Source organism: Typopeltis vanoorti, chromosome 7 (assembly GCF_054136105.1).
Source record: "Typopeltis vanoorti isolate ZY-2024b chromosome 7, IOZ_Tvanoo_1.0, whole genome shotgun sequence".
NCBI classification, from domain to species: Eukaryota; Metazoa; Arthropoda; class Arachnida; order Uropygi; family Thelyphonidae; genus Typopeltis; species Typopeltis vanoorti.
Genome location: NC_143555.1, coordinates 95,370,939 through 95,388,106, shown reverse-complemented (window position 1 = coordinate 95,388,106; position 17,168 = coordinate 95,370,939). Strand labels below are relative to the sequence as shown.

At 34.2% G+C, this 17,168-nt stretch overlaps 1 protein-coding gene across 2 annotated transcripts in view; it reads left to right on the top strand.

Annotated features, from left to right (window-relative positions):
• The window catches only part of LOC150104880 (chromosome-associated kinesin KIF4-like), a 282,861-nt gene that overhangs the window by 107,302 nt on the left and 158,391 nt on the right, over nucleotides 1-17,168 (top strand). For both annotated transcript variants that reach the window (XM_090396035.1, XM_090396036.1), the window contains exons 10-11: nucleotides 12,943-13,051; nucleotides 15,539-15,598. In XM_090396035.1, coding sequence (XP_090252161.1) covers nucleotides 12,943-13,051; nucleotides 15,539-15,598 — 169 coding nt within the window. The remainder of the gene's footprint in view (nucleotides 1-12,942; nucleotides 13,052-15,538; nucleotides 15,599-17,168) is intronic.

Sequence of the window (17,168 nt, the reverse complement as noted above, 5' to 3'; positions counted from 1 at the left end):
GGAGAAGAAATTGGCATATAAATCTAGGCTAGCTTTTCACACTATAATGAAAACCATCCATTTAATTGGCAATTTACTAAAATGCCATACGTAGAACATAATCATCATCATCAAATTTCTGCCATGTACCATCAAGGGATGTACAGGATATGATAGTACTACACGAAAAATTTACATCATTACTAACTTCCTATCTACAATTTTCCTCCAAATCAGTCTGTTACTTGTCAAGTCTCCAACATTATCAGATCTTATATTTCTATTGTTTAAGGCACTTTGTACCGTATCAATCCACCTATATCTTGGTCTTCCTCTGGGTTGTTTTCCTGCCAACCTGGTAGAGAACACTCGTTTTGCTAATCTTTCCTCGCCCATTCTGTTTAAGTGACCATATACCACCTGAGATTGATTCTGCTAACGCATTCCTGGATGCTGACAATGTCAAGTTCTTTCCTAATATCCTAATTTTTAATATGATATTGCCATTGATGCCATCTGTTCACGCCTCTAATCTTTCTCAGGACTCTCATATCTGCGGTCTCTAGTCTTTGGTCAAGTGTTTTACTTCTGACCCAGCTCTCAGATACATAAGTTAAGACTGGTTTGAACACTGTCTTGTATACAACTAATTTAGTGTTCTGACTAATTTCTCTCTTATTCCATATGAATTTATTCAATTGACTTCCCACCATACTAGCTTTGCTGATTCTGTTGTCTATTTCTATATTTAATTTACCATCTTCACTAAAAATCGTGCCTAAGTAGCTGAAATATTTTACTTGTTCCACAGGTTCACCATTCACAACACAGTTTACATTTTCAATGATTCTGCCTATTTTCATTGTCTTTGTCTTTTTAATGCTGACCTTCATACCATATCTATTACAACAGTTATTCAATTTAGTCAGGGAATCTTGCAGACTTGTAGTGGATTTATTTAGAAGTATAACATCATCCGCATAAAGCAAAGAGCTGACATTAACATCTCCAATTCTGATATCATGTTTAATACTACTTTCCTTCATAATGTGATCCATATAGATAATAAATAACAGAGGGGTTAGTGTGCATCCTTGTCTCACACCAGATTTAACATTAAACCATCTTCCTGTACATCCTTCAATTCTAATTGCCGACTTACAACTCAAATACAGACTAAGTATTGCTTGATATAATGCTCCATTGACACAATATAACTGTAGCGTATTGAATAGCTTCTCTCTTGGCACCTTGTCATATGCCTTTTCTGAATCGACAAAACTTAAATACAGATCTTTGGTATATTCCCATGATTTCTTCACTATTTGTCGTAAAGTGAAGATCTGATCCTGACAGCCTCTATTTGATCGTAATCCGGCTTGTTCTTCGCCAAGCTTTTCTTCCACAATTCTTTTCAACCATTTCTCAAGTATACTTGCATAGATCTTGCCAGGAACACTCAGTAGGGAAATACCTCTGTAATTCTCACATTCAGTTTTATTTCCCTTTTTATATATGGGTACTATGAGAGCTCTACTCCAATCATCGGGAATTCGTCCCTCTGTCCAGGCATTCTGAACTATGCAGTGCAGCCACTGTAAGACTTTTATACCACCATACTTCAGCATTTCTGGTCGAATGCCATCTACTCCTGCTGCCTTTCCACATTTCAAGCCTTTGATGGCTTTTTCTACTTCAAGTATGGACATGTATTCCTGCCTGCATGCCTGGTCAGTGTTTTTTACCACTGTGCTGTCATGACTGCTTGTTTCATTTAGCAATTTTTCGAAGTAATTACTCCATACTTCAAGGATATCTCTTTCTCCTGTTTTCATGTCATCTTTATCATCTCTAATTCCTTTTACAGCACTCTTTCCTCCATTTCTGAGCTTCTTCAACAACTTCCAGAATATCTTACCATCTTCTTGATATTTATTTTCTATGTTCTTACCAAAGTCCTTCCATGACTTGTGTTTAGCTAGTTTTACACAGTGTTTAGCATTCTTGCATTTGTCTCTGTATTCTCTAAGAGCACAAGCTGACTTATTTCACAGGAACTTTTGATATGCTTTCTTCTTTTTCTTCACTGCCTCTTTAACTTCCTGTGTTCACCATGGAGTTCTGATTTTTCTATCCTTGCAGATAACCTCACCATATGCCTCGCTGGCTGAATCAATCAGGGTTTTCTTCAAGGCTTGCCACTGAATCTCCAAGGTTTGGTTCCTGTTCTCAAACTCTTTCATTTTTTCTTCAATAATCTTTGTGTATTTTAGTCTACAGTTCACATCTGAGAGCTGCTCAACTTTTATTGACTTTAAAACTTTCTTACATGTTATTCTGTTCAATATGAAATTCAATTTTATCCTGCTCAAGACTAAATAGTGATCACTTCCAATTTCAAATCCTCTGTACACTTTAGTTCCTTTTTTAAAATCTAATTTTAAAAAATTTAAAATCTCTAATTCCTTTTACAGCACTCTTTCCTCCATTTCTGAGCTTCTTCAACAACTTCCAGAATATCTTACCACCTTCTTGATATTTATTTTCGATGTTCTTGCCAAAGTCCTCCCATGACTTGTATTAACTAGTTTTACACAGTATTTAGCTTTTTTACATTTGTCTCTGTATTCTCTAAGAGTACAACCTGACTTATTTGCCAGGAACTTTTGATATGCTTTCTTCTTTTACTTCCTGTGTCCACTATGGAGTTCTGATTTTTCTATTCTTGCAGACAACCTCACCACATGCCTCTCTGGCTGAATCAATCATGCTTTTCTTCAAGGTTTTGTTCCTGTTCTCAATCTCCTTCATTTTTTCTTCAATAATCTTTGTGTATTTTAGTCTACAGTTCATATCTGAGAGCTGCTCAACTTTTATTCGCTTTAAAACCTTCTTACACGTTATTCTTTTTAATATGAAATTCAATTTTATCCTGCTCAAGACTAAATCGTGATCACTTCCAATTTCAAATTTTCTGTACACTCTGGTGTCCTGCACCAGGGAGAAAACATCACTATCAACAATAACATAGTCAATGAGACTTTTCTTATTCCTTGCCTCTCCATGTGAATTTGTGCACATTTTATCTTGGAAAATTGTGTTAATAATAACCAGTCCATGTCCTGAGCAGAAATCCAACAGGTGTTTGCTATTATTATTAGCGTTGCTCTTTTCTCCAAATTTTCCCAAAATATTTTTGTATGTCTGACAATCATTTCCTACCCTGCTATTTAGATCCCCAACAAGGACCAACTTTTCCTTTTTCATTGTGTCAGTAGCTTTCTCTAGAGCCTCAAAAAATTCCTCCACTTCTAACTTAGTAGAACCTTCTGTGGGACCATAGGCACAAATAAGTCTCATTGTCCAGTTCTGATATTTGCCCACATCACTCTACTTGAGACTCCTGCCATTCAAGAAGATTAGCCTCGTATTTTGTATTGAATACTATGGCTACTCCTTCTTTTCCTTGATTATGCAAAATACAAAATGATGGTAGAATTTAATAATTATGTAAATTTAAGGAGGCAAGCAATATGATATGATGTTCAACCCAGTGTAGCAAACACCAAGGCCTAACTCTGGGCAGCATACATAAAGGATTTACATATTGATGAATTAGGCAACATATGCTGACAATGTATTCAATGAAATGCCTGCATGATATCTTGTTCCCATGTTCAACTTCTGTTGCATGTTGATTTAATTTTAAAAAAATAACGGTTTGCAATCCGGAAATCTCTTTGTAAATACCTCTTTATATTTGTGTTTTGCCTTAATCTGAAGACGTACACAATAGGACCGTATGAAACTATTCATTTACTTGTTTTTTACTTTTACTTTGTGTTTTTACTTTTTATGTGGTTTTCTCCAGTAATTAGTTTTAAAATATAGATATAGAAATAAAAACATTTTGGAGGAAAGAGCAAAGCTAATAACAGTAGTAAGTACCTCCTGGATTTCTGTTCAGGACATGAACCAACCATTACCAGCACCATGTTCCAACATAAAAATGTGCGCAAATTCACGTGCACATTTTTATGTTGGAACATGGTAGAGAAGACACAAGAAATAAGAAAAATCTCATTGATTATGTTATTGTTGACAGTGATATCTTCATGCTGGTTCGAGACACAAGAGTATACAGAGGATTTAAAATGGGAATTTCAGTTTGCCTCTTTTCATTTTTCACTCAAAGTTGAGCAGCTTTCAGAGGCGAACTGTAGACTCAGCTACACAAATATTATTCAAGATAAAATGAGTTTGTAAACAAGAAACATACCTTGGAGATTCATTGGCTGCATCAGAAGAAAAACATTGATTCTGCCAAAGCTATATATGGCAAAGTTGTCTGCATGGACAGAAAAATCAGAATTCCTTGGTTGACTGAGAAAATTAAAGAGGCAGTTGTGGAAAAGAAAAAAATATATTAAAAGTTCCTAGCTAGTAAGTCAGCATGTGTTCTGAGTGAATACTGAGAAAAATGTAAGAAAGCAAAGCAGGGTGTAAAAGTAGCTAAACAAAAGTCATTATGAAGACGGGTAAGAATATAGATGATATGTGTCTGGAGGCTATTGAAAAAAAAGTTCAAATTAAAAGAGAGTACTGTAAAAGGAATCAGAGATGATAAATAGAACATGAAAACTGAAGATAAAGATATTCTTGATATCTGGAGTAATTATTTTAAAAGATTATTTAAATGAAACATGGAGTGATAGAACAGTGGTAGAAAATATTTAAAAGAAATGCAATCAGTAGTACATAACAATACTTTAGGTAGAAAAAGCAATCAAAAACCCAAAATGTGGAAAGACAGATCAAGTAGATGATCAGCTAGAAATGCTCAAATATGGATGTATAAAGGTTTCACAGGCTGCACTGCATAATTCAGAAGGCATATCAGATGGCCAAATTCTGTTGGAACTCTAGTACCACCTGCAAAAAAGAGGAACAAAACTATGTGAGAATTATAGGAATTTCCTTACTGAGTGTGTTCTAGGTAAAATTTATACAAGCATACTTGAGAAGAGGAAGAAAAATTGTGGATGATAAAAAGAACAAGCAGGATTCAGGCCAAATAGGGATGGTCAAAATCAGATTTCATTTTAAGGCAAATAGTTGAGAAATCATGAGCACATAATAATCTGTATTCATTTTGTATATTATATCTGGAAAGTCATTACAAACAAGGAAAAAAGCTGTTCAAAACACTACAATTTATATGCTATAAACATGTCATCACATCGAGCAACAAATAGTCTATATTTGAGTTGCAAGTCAACAGTTAGACTGAAGGAGAATTTGAATACAGGAAGGTGATATAAAATTGGAAAGCAAGGGTGGACACCATCTCCACTTTATTCATCATTTATATTGATCATATTATGAAGGAATCAAAGGCAATGTTAATCTCAGCTGTTTACTTTATGCAGATGATGTAACACTCTTAAATAAATCCAGTTGAAGTCTACATGATTTCTTGACTAAATTCAGTAGCTGCTGTAACAAATATGGTATGAAAATCAGCAATAAAAAGACTATGAAAATAGGCAAGTATTGTATGGAGTCAAAGAGAAATTAGTCAAAACACTGAAATAGCTATATAAAAGATGGTGTTCACACCTATTTGAACCTATGGTCTGAGAGATGAATTAAATAATAGTAGATCAAAGATGAGACTGCAGATATGAGAGTTCTGAGAAAAATTAGCGAAGTGAACAGATGCCATCAATGGCAGAAACATATTAAAAATGAAGGTATTAAGAAGGAACTTGATGTTGTTAGCATTTACCATCTGGCCAGACTCAGAAGCATCTATGCTTACCCTTTTTTTATCCAAAACCAACAGCCTTTATCCATATATCAACTTAATCATGGAAAAAGAAAAGGTTGGAAAATTAGCCTTCCTGGATGTCCTCCTTTTCCATACCCATTCTGGAATACTTGCCACATACAGCAAGATTCAGACCATCATCCATCTCAAAAATTTGGCATCTTCAAATCTTTGCTCAATAGAGCATGTGTTATCTGCTCCAGTTCTCAAGCTCTTCAAGAAGAATTTAGCACTATCCATTGCGTCATGCTACAGAATGGCTTCATCTGGAGGAAGTTTAAATGCATCCTGGACACTTATGAACTTATTCCAAAGAACCCTGAACCTGTATGGTGAATCCCTATCCCACATCATAGGCATTTCAGAGATGATTGTAAAGATCCTGAAAAGATACAATTTAGTTCCTACATGATACACAAAAGATAAGTCTCGCTTCCTGGTGTTGATCAGGTTTAGTATGTGTGCTTCTTGTACTTTGGTCAAACAGGACATTCTGTTGAAAACAAGTACAAGAACACCAATCTTATATTAGCAACAATAAACCTAAAAATTGTGGCCTTGTCCAGCATGAAGCAGACACTGACCACAATATCTTCTAGTCCAATACTCACCTTTTACATCAGTGTGCAGGTTTGGGTTTGTGTGCTGAAACACTTCTACACTACCCAAACTTAAATCAGAATGACTACCTCTGTATTGCCGAGATTTGGGAGAGTCTCATCTTCATAAATGGCAAGCAATAGTGTGTTAAAATATCTTTGCAGATGGCTAAGAACCCAGGAGACGTATTCCTTTAGTTCTTAATGTAATTGTTTTTTCCCCTCTCTGTCAATAATGCATTTCCAAGATCTGACCTGGCTGTTTTCTCATCCTAACCCAGGGAAAATATTATCAAATTTCTTCTTGTAATAAATAATCAAACTTTGAGAGTTCACCCCCCCTTTTTTTTTTAATATAATGCTATGCCATTCATTAATAAAAATCTTGTTAATTTTTATTTCACATCACTTAAATTATTGTTGGCTTTAATTGTAATCGTTATTTTGTAACCACCTATTAAGTAGTACTCTGGGGCATGGCTAATCTCTTTAAATAGGATTAACATTATTTGTTCTAGCTTCACTTTGTGCTGATGCACTGATAATGACCAGTTGGTTTTAGTCAAAATATTTGCAATAATAAACTTCATTTATTCTTGTGAATATGTGTGTCTAATAAACTAAAGCATTTAAGAATGAATAGAGCTGGTCTCAGCTGGTATGGTCACTTAAAAAGAATGAAAAAGGAAAGATTGTGGAGTACCTTGGATGTCCAAAATATAAGATCTGGCAATATTGGCATCCTGATAGATAATAGACTCATTGGGAGGAAAATTGTTGATAAGAAGTTAGTAGTTATGCAAACTTTTCTTGTAGTGCTATCATAGTATTCTGTAGACCTTTGAGAGTACATATCAAGAATTTGATTATGATGAATTGTAATGGATCACTTCAACGTAATGTTTTTTTTTGGTGTATTATTAAATAATGATATATTAACAATGAGTGTTCTTAACACAATATATTAATACTCTCAAAGTTTGATTATTTATTACAAGAAGAAAGTTGATAATATTTTCCCTGGGTTAGGATGAGAAAACAACCAGGTCAGATCTTGGAAATGCATTATTGACAGAGAGGGAAGAAAACAATTGCATTAAGAACTTAAAGGAATACGTCTCCTGGGTTCTTAGCCATCTGCAAAGATATTTTAACTGACTAACTCATAAAGTGATAGGAAGTTAGTAGTTAAGCATTTTTGAACATTTTGAAAATAAAGAATAATATTTTAAATTGTTCATTACTGATGTTTTTCTTTCTTTTTAATGTACATTGTTTCGAACTGTTTACCTTTGTACCAAAGTTGGAAGATCAGGCCTGCATTTTGGATGAAAAAGCAGGGTTGAATTCTTGTTTACAGTGTTGTTAAGTGACTTTTACCTATGAAAGATTTTCTGTGAACATGTAATACAGTCATACTGGGGATGGGTTAAGACTTTTTTTTTTTTTTTTTTTTTTTTTTTTTTTTTTTTTTTTTTTTTTTTTGTATTTTATTTTTCTTTACATAATTGCTGGTCTGGTTGGCCGAATGGCTAACGTATCCATTTTCCAGCCAAAAGTCTGCGTGTATATTTTCGAATCGCCTGTGGGCATGGATGTTTGTGATTGTCTGTGAAAATACTACTGGTGGTGGCGGCGGCGGCCAGTAGATGGCATTGGTGTAGACGATGATGATGATGTTGTTGGTGTAGTAGTTGGATTGTGTATAGTGGAGACAGGGAGTTGTAGAGTAGGTGCCCTCCCTCGTTGAGTCTTTGGACTCCCTGGAGGTGTCACGTAATAATAATAATTCAGAAACCCTACTCTAGAGATCAAACATGGGACTTTTTGCAATCCACTTTAGGCATTCACTAACCATGGTGAAGATCTCCCACCTAAAGATGGTTGCAAACATCCATGCCCAGAGCAGGATTTGAATCTGCAGCCTGTTTATTGGAGAGTGGATATGCTAACCACTCAGCCATCTAGGCCGGTGTGAGAAATGTTTGTAAGAAATGTGATAATTGTGATAATTTGTTCTTTTAAAATATATAAGACATAAAATTAATTAATTTTTGTTCTAGGTGTTTATCAGAACTTTTCAGCCCCCTTCCACTTGTATTTTATATAGATAAGACAAGTTAGCAGTTAGAACTTTTTGTTTGAAGGTTCTTTATTCTCAAATGGAGATGGCAAGGTTTGCCTCTGTAAAACATGTAAATTGAACTTTATATATGCATAGCAATACATACGAGGGGTGGGGGGGGCTGGAAAGTTCTGATAAATATCTAGAACAAAAATTATATTAAAGCAACTGATATAACCACAAGAAAGAACATATTTTAAACCCCTTTAACCCCTATGTTTCATCAAATTGTGATAATTTGTTCTTTTAAAATATATAAGACATAAAATTAATTAATTTTTGGTCTAGGTGTTTATCAGAACTTTTCAGCCCCCTTCCACTTGTATTTTATATAGATAAGACAAGTTAGCAGTTAGAATTGCATGTGTATGTGAAGATAGTTGTGAAAGGCATGGTTATATGCTATCTTCACTTTTGTATATAATTGATATGACCAACATATTAAGGAAAATGGTATTAAATCTCATTAAAATAAGAAGTATTGAGCCTAGTTCTTTACTCTGTGCAGAGGATGTCATCTTAAATAAATCTGCTACAGGTATCTTTGGCTAAATTAAATAATTGCTTTGACAAATTTGGTATAAAACTCTTGGCAGTAAGACTGAAATAAGTTAACTTGCTTCCATCTGGTGAAGTAATCATTATCCGAGACATATTAATCTTTTGAAAATCCACACTATCCAAAATACTCTGCACCACATTGTGACAGGGATTACTATAGATACTTAGTGAGGATAGGAGATACTGATGGTTTTTAATCTGCCTCAGAAGGATAAAAACTTTCTTCACTGGTTTGTGGATCATTCTTATCCTGTGCCATTTCAGAAGCCAGTCATCAGAGCACTCTTAGCTGCATCAGTTTTTAAGTCTCACTGTTGATCTTCTTTTGCTTCAAACACCTGTCTTGCAATTGATAAAATTAACACGTGGCTTATGGTTTTGAGTATTGCTTCACCTTAATATTAAATAACTTATCAAAACTAGATTTAATAATATTTGGGAAGTTCTTTGAAAGCTTGTAGTGGCTTTATTCATATGATAACTGCCTGAAGTAAAGAACATTTAAAGATATTTTATAGCTTTATTTATGTCTAGCATATTGTGCCTTGGGTGAATGTTAAATCATGCTATCTTGCATTGGAAATGGATTGTTTTGCAACTATAGGCTACAGTAAATGCTTTAGTTTTCAAATGAACACTGTTATAACAAACTCACTTGCTATTAACCAAAAACATAAAATGACCATCACAGTGCCACTCTAAAGAAAATTTGCTGTAGTAAACTATCCAATATGTAAACTGTCATTACAGTAATTGTATATGGAAAACTAAACTGCTTAGAGTATAGTTTGATTTTTAACAGTGATGATTGCATATTGTTGGAAGAAAACTAGAAATTTTCTAGGATTAACAGAATTAAGTATCATTCCTTACATTATTTAGATAAAATTCACAAGGTTGTATTTAGCAGCCTCGCAGATGTAAGTAGGTTCAATGAAACTTTAACATTGCTTTCAGGTAATTATACAGACTCCTCAAGGAAAACAAACACATTGAGGGACATGTTCTAGAATGTATATGCATAAATATTCTATCTCTTTTTGAAAACACCTGATACACTTACAACATCCACTAGTTGGACCATTCTACACACCATGAAAATAAGATAACCCAGATTTCATGCTTCCTAACTACACCCTTAGTTTCTAGAAATGATCCTGCATTCTCCCTGACCTCACCTGCCATGAGCTGTAAAATCTCACTTGTGTCTTTAAAATCCCTTTACTAATTTATATGTTTCTGTCCTTTCTTCTGTTTATTACTAAAACCCGATGACCACATTCCCTTAGTCTGTTTCATGTATAATTCCATGGGCCAAATATCATCTTGGTTACTTGTATTTCCTGCTAGATATCTTTGCACTTGTCTCTTCATCTCCACTCTGAATCCAGGTGACCATGTTATTTATCCAAAATGTTCATTATCACCCTTTCTAACTTTGTGTTATCAGTAAATAATTGTATATTAGTATCTAGTCCAACCCCAATATTAATATACAAGTTAAAAAACAGTAGTTCTATACAGAAGGGTACCAAAACTTGTGGTACCCTTCTGTTCATCCTCCTCTAGGACTCAACATCTACATATATTACTCTCTAATATTTACCACTCAACCACTTTCCTATCCATGTCACTAGTTTGTTTTGCATACCGATTCCTCTGAGTTTGTATAACAACCTCATAGAATCCTGCCAAGTGCTTTGGCAAAATTCAAAAGTATTGTGATATCTCTATTCCTCTTATCCTCTATTATGAAACATGAGCAAATTGCTTAAGCATGAGATACAAAGTGCCTAGTTCTAGATGTAGATGCTAATTAGCTTCTCCAGCATCTTAACCCTAATTCTATAATTGGTTTCTTCTGTCCTAGCCTCCATGCATTAGGAACTGTGCTTGTGTTGAGACCCAAACAACTAGTTAGGATTACTACTAATTCTCTTGCATGTTCCTTTAGCACCCTTGCAGATATCAGATCCAGTCCTGCTACTGTGTTCAAGGAATAATGATAAGAAAGCATTCTAAATTTGAATATTAGCTCTTATGGGAAGAATTTGGTTTATGCTAGCATAGGAGAGCCAACCAAATTCTTAATGTTGCCTTCTAGTGATATTTTTAAAATTCTTTTTTTGAGTAATAATTCAGCAGTTTCATGTACAAAAGATTTATAAATGTGATTTTACTCTTGATTTGTGCTCTTGACCAGTTTGTTAGTTACACTTATGTAACAGAAGTAACATCCCCTTTAATTCTTAGAATCTCAACTTGTTTGGACTAGTCCATGCAAAATGTATCTTGCAGTTACTTCAGAGTTGAGTGTGGCAGATCACTGACATCAGCTTCATTAAATCTCATTCCACAAATTTCATACTGGACTGAGGTCAAGCAATTGGGGTATGATGAAGTTATCCTTGTGTTTCAGAAGCATCCCAGAATGATCTGTGGTATACATGAGTGATCTGTAGCAGTATATTACTCTACTGGAAACAGCTGTTACCAGATGGATAACTATGCATATGAGCATTCCCTTACCATCAGCCTGTGTTACCACTTGGTATGATTGGTGAGCATGGAGCAACTGAAATCATGATTCACTAGGTCTCCGTTTTTCTTATTTTTTTTTTTTTCAGCTGATCTTTTTACATTCCTCTGTTATCTGATGTTAGTGTTCAACAGTCACAAAGTTTTCCCACTTGGCCAAGAAATTATATTCTTGGTTTTATCCTTTATCCAAGTGTCAGCAAGCAAAGTTTGCACGTGAAGTCACTTCATGACCGGGCTACTTGTATATAGAGGCTAATGACTTCACATCAATTGCCTTAGTATTTCATAATGCACTGCATTAAGGAATTTTATATTCTCTAGAAAAGAGAATACTGCAAGAAATTTATATTCTCTATATACAAGTAGCCCAGTCATGAAGTGACTTTACACACAAATTTTGTTTGCTTACACTTGGATAATGGATGAAAAAGAGAATATAAATTTCTTGGCATCTTTAATTTATGCATTAATACTCCAGCAGGGTAATAGTTTTCTCTTAATGTTTGTGCTCACATATTATGGCACTATCATACTATGCTCATAGTGACTGAGGTCATCATTTGACTTTTATTGTGTTGAATTATACATACACACATCCCTAATATGATGATGTAGTGAATTCTCTCAAGGTTGGAAGGTGTATCTGCTGATAAACTAGCTGGTCATTGTACTCATTACTGTTCTTTCTAGATACTTTTGATACTAGTTGTTTTAATATTAGTTATCTAATTAAAAAATTTCTTAGTGATTACTCCATATCCAGATTATTTTTAGTTTTCATACCACCTTAGTCATCTGCTAGTTTATTTAATGGTATTGATTCATAATACCAGCTGATATTTTGCTCGTATTATATCCAGCATCTTCAGGGCACAAGAACAGTTTGTCACAGTACACAAAACAACAAAATTGTAACGGACAACACAATTTACTAAAGTCCTAATTAGTGCCATCTATTGTTTGATAAAGAGAGAGAAAACAAGTATTAATTAGATCTTAAAATGACTGTCTCCCAGATTTTGGTAAATCGATGCAGCTTAATTGTCACCATAGTCATCTTTGCTCATCATTTCATATAATCCTTTCAAGGTTATATGGTGGTCAGTTCATCATGTAGAATTTATGGAGACAAAAACATACGTGTTAGAAAATGTGTATTTTGTCTCCATTAATTCTATACAGTGCATTTCATATAATCTTCATAGAAATATAATCCTTCACAAATATTTCATTGTTAACACTTCTATATCTAATGAATTTTTATCTAGCGCATAGATATTAGAAATAAATACTGATTTGTTTTTTAGCCATACAGTTGATGCACTTAATCAGTCTATACATGTCGAAAATATGCCTGAGATGAAAGACCAGTTGAACCTTGTTAAAGAACTCCAGACAAGAATAATTGAACTACAGGTAAATGTTAAATACAGAAACTCTTCATTTTAATGAACTTTTTAGTATTTGGATTTTCATTCATCTTTAAATTTATTATTATAAAAACAGCTTAGGGATACAGTATTTAGATGAGGAATCTAGGTTTGTTACAAGTTATAAATGGAAAGTGATAAAAGTTATTATTTTATCATTTTTAAATATTTTAATGAGTTAAAAGAATACTAAAAGTATACAGTTAACTCTCACTATAGTAGACTTGTAGGGACCATATGATTAATTTGTTGTAGTGATTTTTTTTTTTTAACATAGCATGGTGCCTATGGGATTTTAATAGGGACTTTTCAGTAGTTTGTTACTGTTGTGAGTTATAATGGTATTTACTCAGGTGAGAGTTGACTTTGTCCATCTTTACAATTTGTGATGTATGAAATTTTTCAAAAAAATAAATAAGTTAATCTTTGTGGCATCTGTTATAAAAAATTTCTACCAGCAAATTCTAAAAGCATTTATGAAAATGAAATCTTTGTCATATTGTTTGTTAAAATAAAAATTAGTGTAAAACTATCTTCTTTTTTTATTTTATGATTATTATTTTTATTTTTTATTTAGTTTTATCAGAGATGCTGTATGATTTGTTCACTTAAAAACATCACATTGTCCTCCTTTGATGAGTCAGTCCAAGACTCATCACAGAAGGACACTTCACTCCAATTACTTAACCCACCATCTACACACAAAGGCACTAAACATCTAAATAGAATATATGCAATGTACAGACAAAAACAGTATTTTTTGTCTGTAAATTACATATATTCTCTGGCTGATTTACCTGTTGAGATGAAAAAAAAAACAATTTCTTGATAAAAAAAAAACCTATATCAACATGAGATCAACTAACTAAAACACCTGTATAAAGATTCTACTCATCACAATGAAAATCAAACTGCTCTTTTTCATTCGAAGGATACGGTATCCCAACTTCTTCTGGTTGTGCTATGGAGACATTATTATTATTATTACGGGCAGCTCCAAGGAGTCCTTAGACTCATCGAGGGAGGCCCAATATCATGTCAAGAACAACTATTCAACATTCACACAGTATCTATCATACTTCACCTTGAACTCATTTACAGTCATGGCACCCACAATAGATTCTGGCAGCTTATTCCATTCATTTACCACTCTCCAAGTAAAAAACCTAGCTCTAACACCCTTACTAACAACACTTACCAAGCTTCCATGAATGGCCCCTAGTCCTCCCACTACCAGTCCTATTCTCAAAAATATCATCTGAATTAATCTTATAGAAACTCTTCAGTAATTTGAATATCTCAATCATATCACCCCTTTTCTGCCTATCAACCAATTTCTGCAGCCCACAAATCTTCAACCTGTTCTCATAAGGTTCATTCCATAGTCCTGCTATTATCTTGGTCACTCGTCATCAATAATGCTCCTCCCCCCATTTTATTCTCCCTGTCATTCCTGAACACACTATACCCCTCACATTCAATCCCACTAGCTATATCATCTTCAGTCAGCCATGTTTCACTAATGCCAATAACCTGTGGTCTGGAAGTGCCAACCAAGGCCAGAAATTCTTCCTTCTTGTTCCTAATACTCCTAGCATTATTATACATGAATTGCAGACCTCCGTTAGCCCCATCCCTATCTTGATGCCTTATACTAACTATCCCATTCTTATTTGTTGTCTTTCTTACTCGCTCGGGCATATTATACTCATTCATACACTGAACTGCCTCCCTAAGGTCTGCATATCTACCCCCCCCCCTAATAAATCTAGTTTCCCTGATTCTGCACATCCACTTCATTCAACAACACTTTTTCAAGTCTCCTTACACCAAATCCATTCAAATGCAAACCATCCATCTTATATATATCCTTTCGCCCATCGAACTCACTCCACACGTCCACAAATTCCACACTACTCATCCTGCATGACCCACGCATAAAGTCATGCAATTATGGCCCTCGTTCTAAACTCTTCACTGTCCTACATATTTCAAATGAAAATTGTTGGAGGTATATCGAGAGAAGTAAAATTAACCAGATTAACAGCAATGTTAATCTGGTTAATTTTACTTCTCTTGAACAGCAGTCTTGAGAAGGTGGAGGAATGACAATGGCTAGCTTGAAGGAGCAGTGCGTATGAAAAAATCTATAAAAAGACATAATGTAGAAACAGCGTTAATCTTTGATGGTACCTGTGACATAATTATAAAACAACAAAATTACATGATAATCATAGCAATAAACTTTAATGAAAGTACAGATATGTCATACTGAAAATAACAGTACATCATTAGTTTGTAGAAACAACAAGCAAATCAAAGAACAGGATTACGTGATACATACAAGTCAGTTTAGCAATTAAAAACGTAATTTTTTTTTAACTTATTTTTGTTAATTGTTAATACTGCACTTGTTGCTCTTAATACTTCTCATTTAGTCATTGTTAAAATTATCTTTAATTATTATTTCCAGGCTGAACAGATACAGAGGGACCGTGAGTTTTCTATATATTCCCCTTCCAAGGTTAAACAGGTAAAATGTGTAAAATATATATGTTATATTTGTAACAGATTCTTTTCCTATTCGTTTTTTTACGAATAGGTTCTTATATAGATATGGCTGTTTTTCTAGAGAAAAGTTACTACCGCTTTCATCCAACACTGAGCCAACTTTCTGCCTTTGCTCAAAAAAATAAAAAGACCTCAGAATTCTTATCATAGGCAAAATTTTAGCCTGGATCTTCTTGCCAACTAATTAATGCTTAACAGAATCAACCAAATGATATGTTTCTTTTATGAGGTAGGGAGAGCCTCCAGAAATTCCAAATTCACTCAAAGCATTTCCATAAATGCACAGTTTATCTGTATATCCTTCTGAAATATGTTTCCATATCAAAATCCTGCTCTGTCTTTCCAACTGAATCTCGGCTATTAGTCACTTTTAATCGCCTACCTACCATGTTCCAATTGCAAAGAAACAGTTCTTTCCATTTTAATGGTTGTGTGGATTAGTAGGTAACGATTTTATCTTTTCCATTAAACGTTTACCTCACATTGATGTTTAATGAAGAATACACATCTAAAAATGATAATTAACTAAATTTATTTAACTAATTAAATTATAAATGAATATTTCATATTTCAGGAGACCTCCACATAGCCTTGAAAGGAATGCGAAGAATCGACCAGGCGTTCTGACCTAATGTCCAATACCCACCTTCTCGTGGTACATCCTGTTGGATATCTACCTGGATACTGAACGAATGAGGTTGGGCTAGCAATTTGGGATTTAGCCAGCCAAATTGTATTCTTATTGGCTTAAACCAAAATACAAAATGATGGTACAACATGACAAAATTTCATGCCGGCTGGGGCATCGCCTGGTTAAACAAGACCCCTGTTGTTTTTGAAAGGGAACCAGGGTGAACAGCAAAAAGTCAGCTACTGGAACAAATCTGAAAACACACCCCAACTCAACATCATCACCAGAGTTAAAGATTGCTACTATCAACATAAGAAGCTTGAATGGCAAAGAAATGCCATTTCTAGCTGAGGAATTAGATAAGTACCAGATCGACATAATAGGGGTGACTGAAATAAATAAGACAAAAACTGGTGAGATCTTTCTGAGCAATAAATACAAAATATTATATTCAGGCAATGACAATCAAAGGTAAAGAAGGAGTAGGCATAGTATTCAACACTAAATACGAGGCTAATCTTCTTGAATGGCAGGTAGTCTCAAGTAGAGTGATGTGGGCAAATATCAAAACTGGACAATGAGACGTCTTTGTGCCTATGGTCCCACAAAAGGTTCTACTAAGTTAGAAGTGGAGGAATTTTATGAAGCTTTAGAGAAAGCAACTGACACAATGAAAAATGAAAAGTTGGTCCTTGTTGGGGATCTAAATAGCAGAGTAGGAAATGATTGTCAGACATACAAAAATATTTTGGGAAAATTTGGAGAAAAGAGCAAAGCTAATAATAATGGCAAATAGCTGTTTGGATTTCTGCTCAGGGTATGGACTGGTTATTACTAACACCATTTTCCAACATAAAAATGTGCACAAATTGGAGAGAAGAGGCAAGAAATAAGAAAAGTC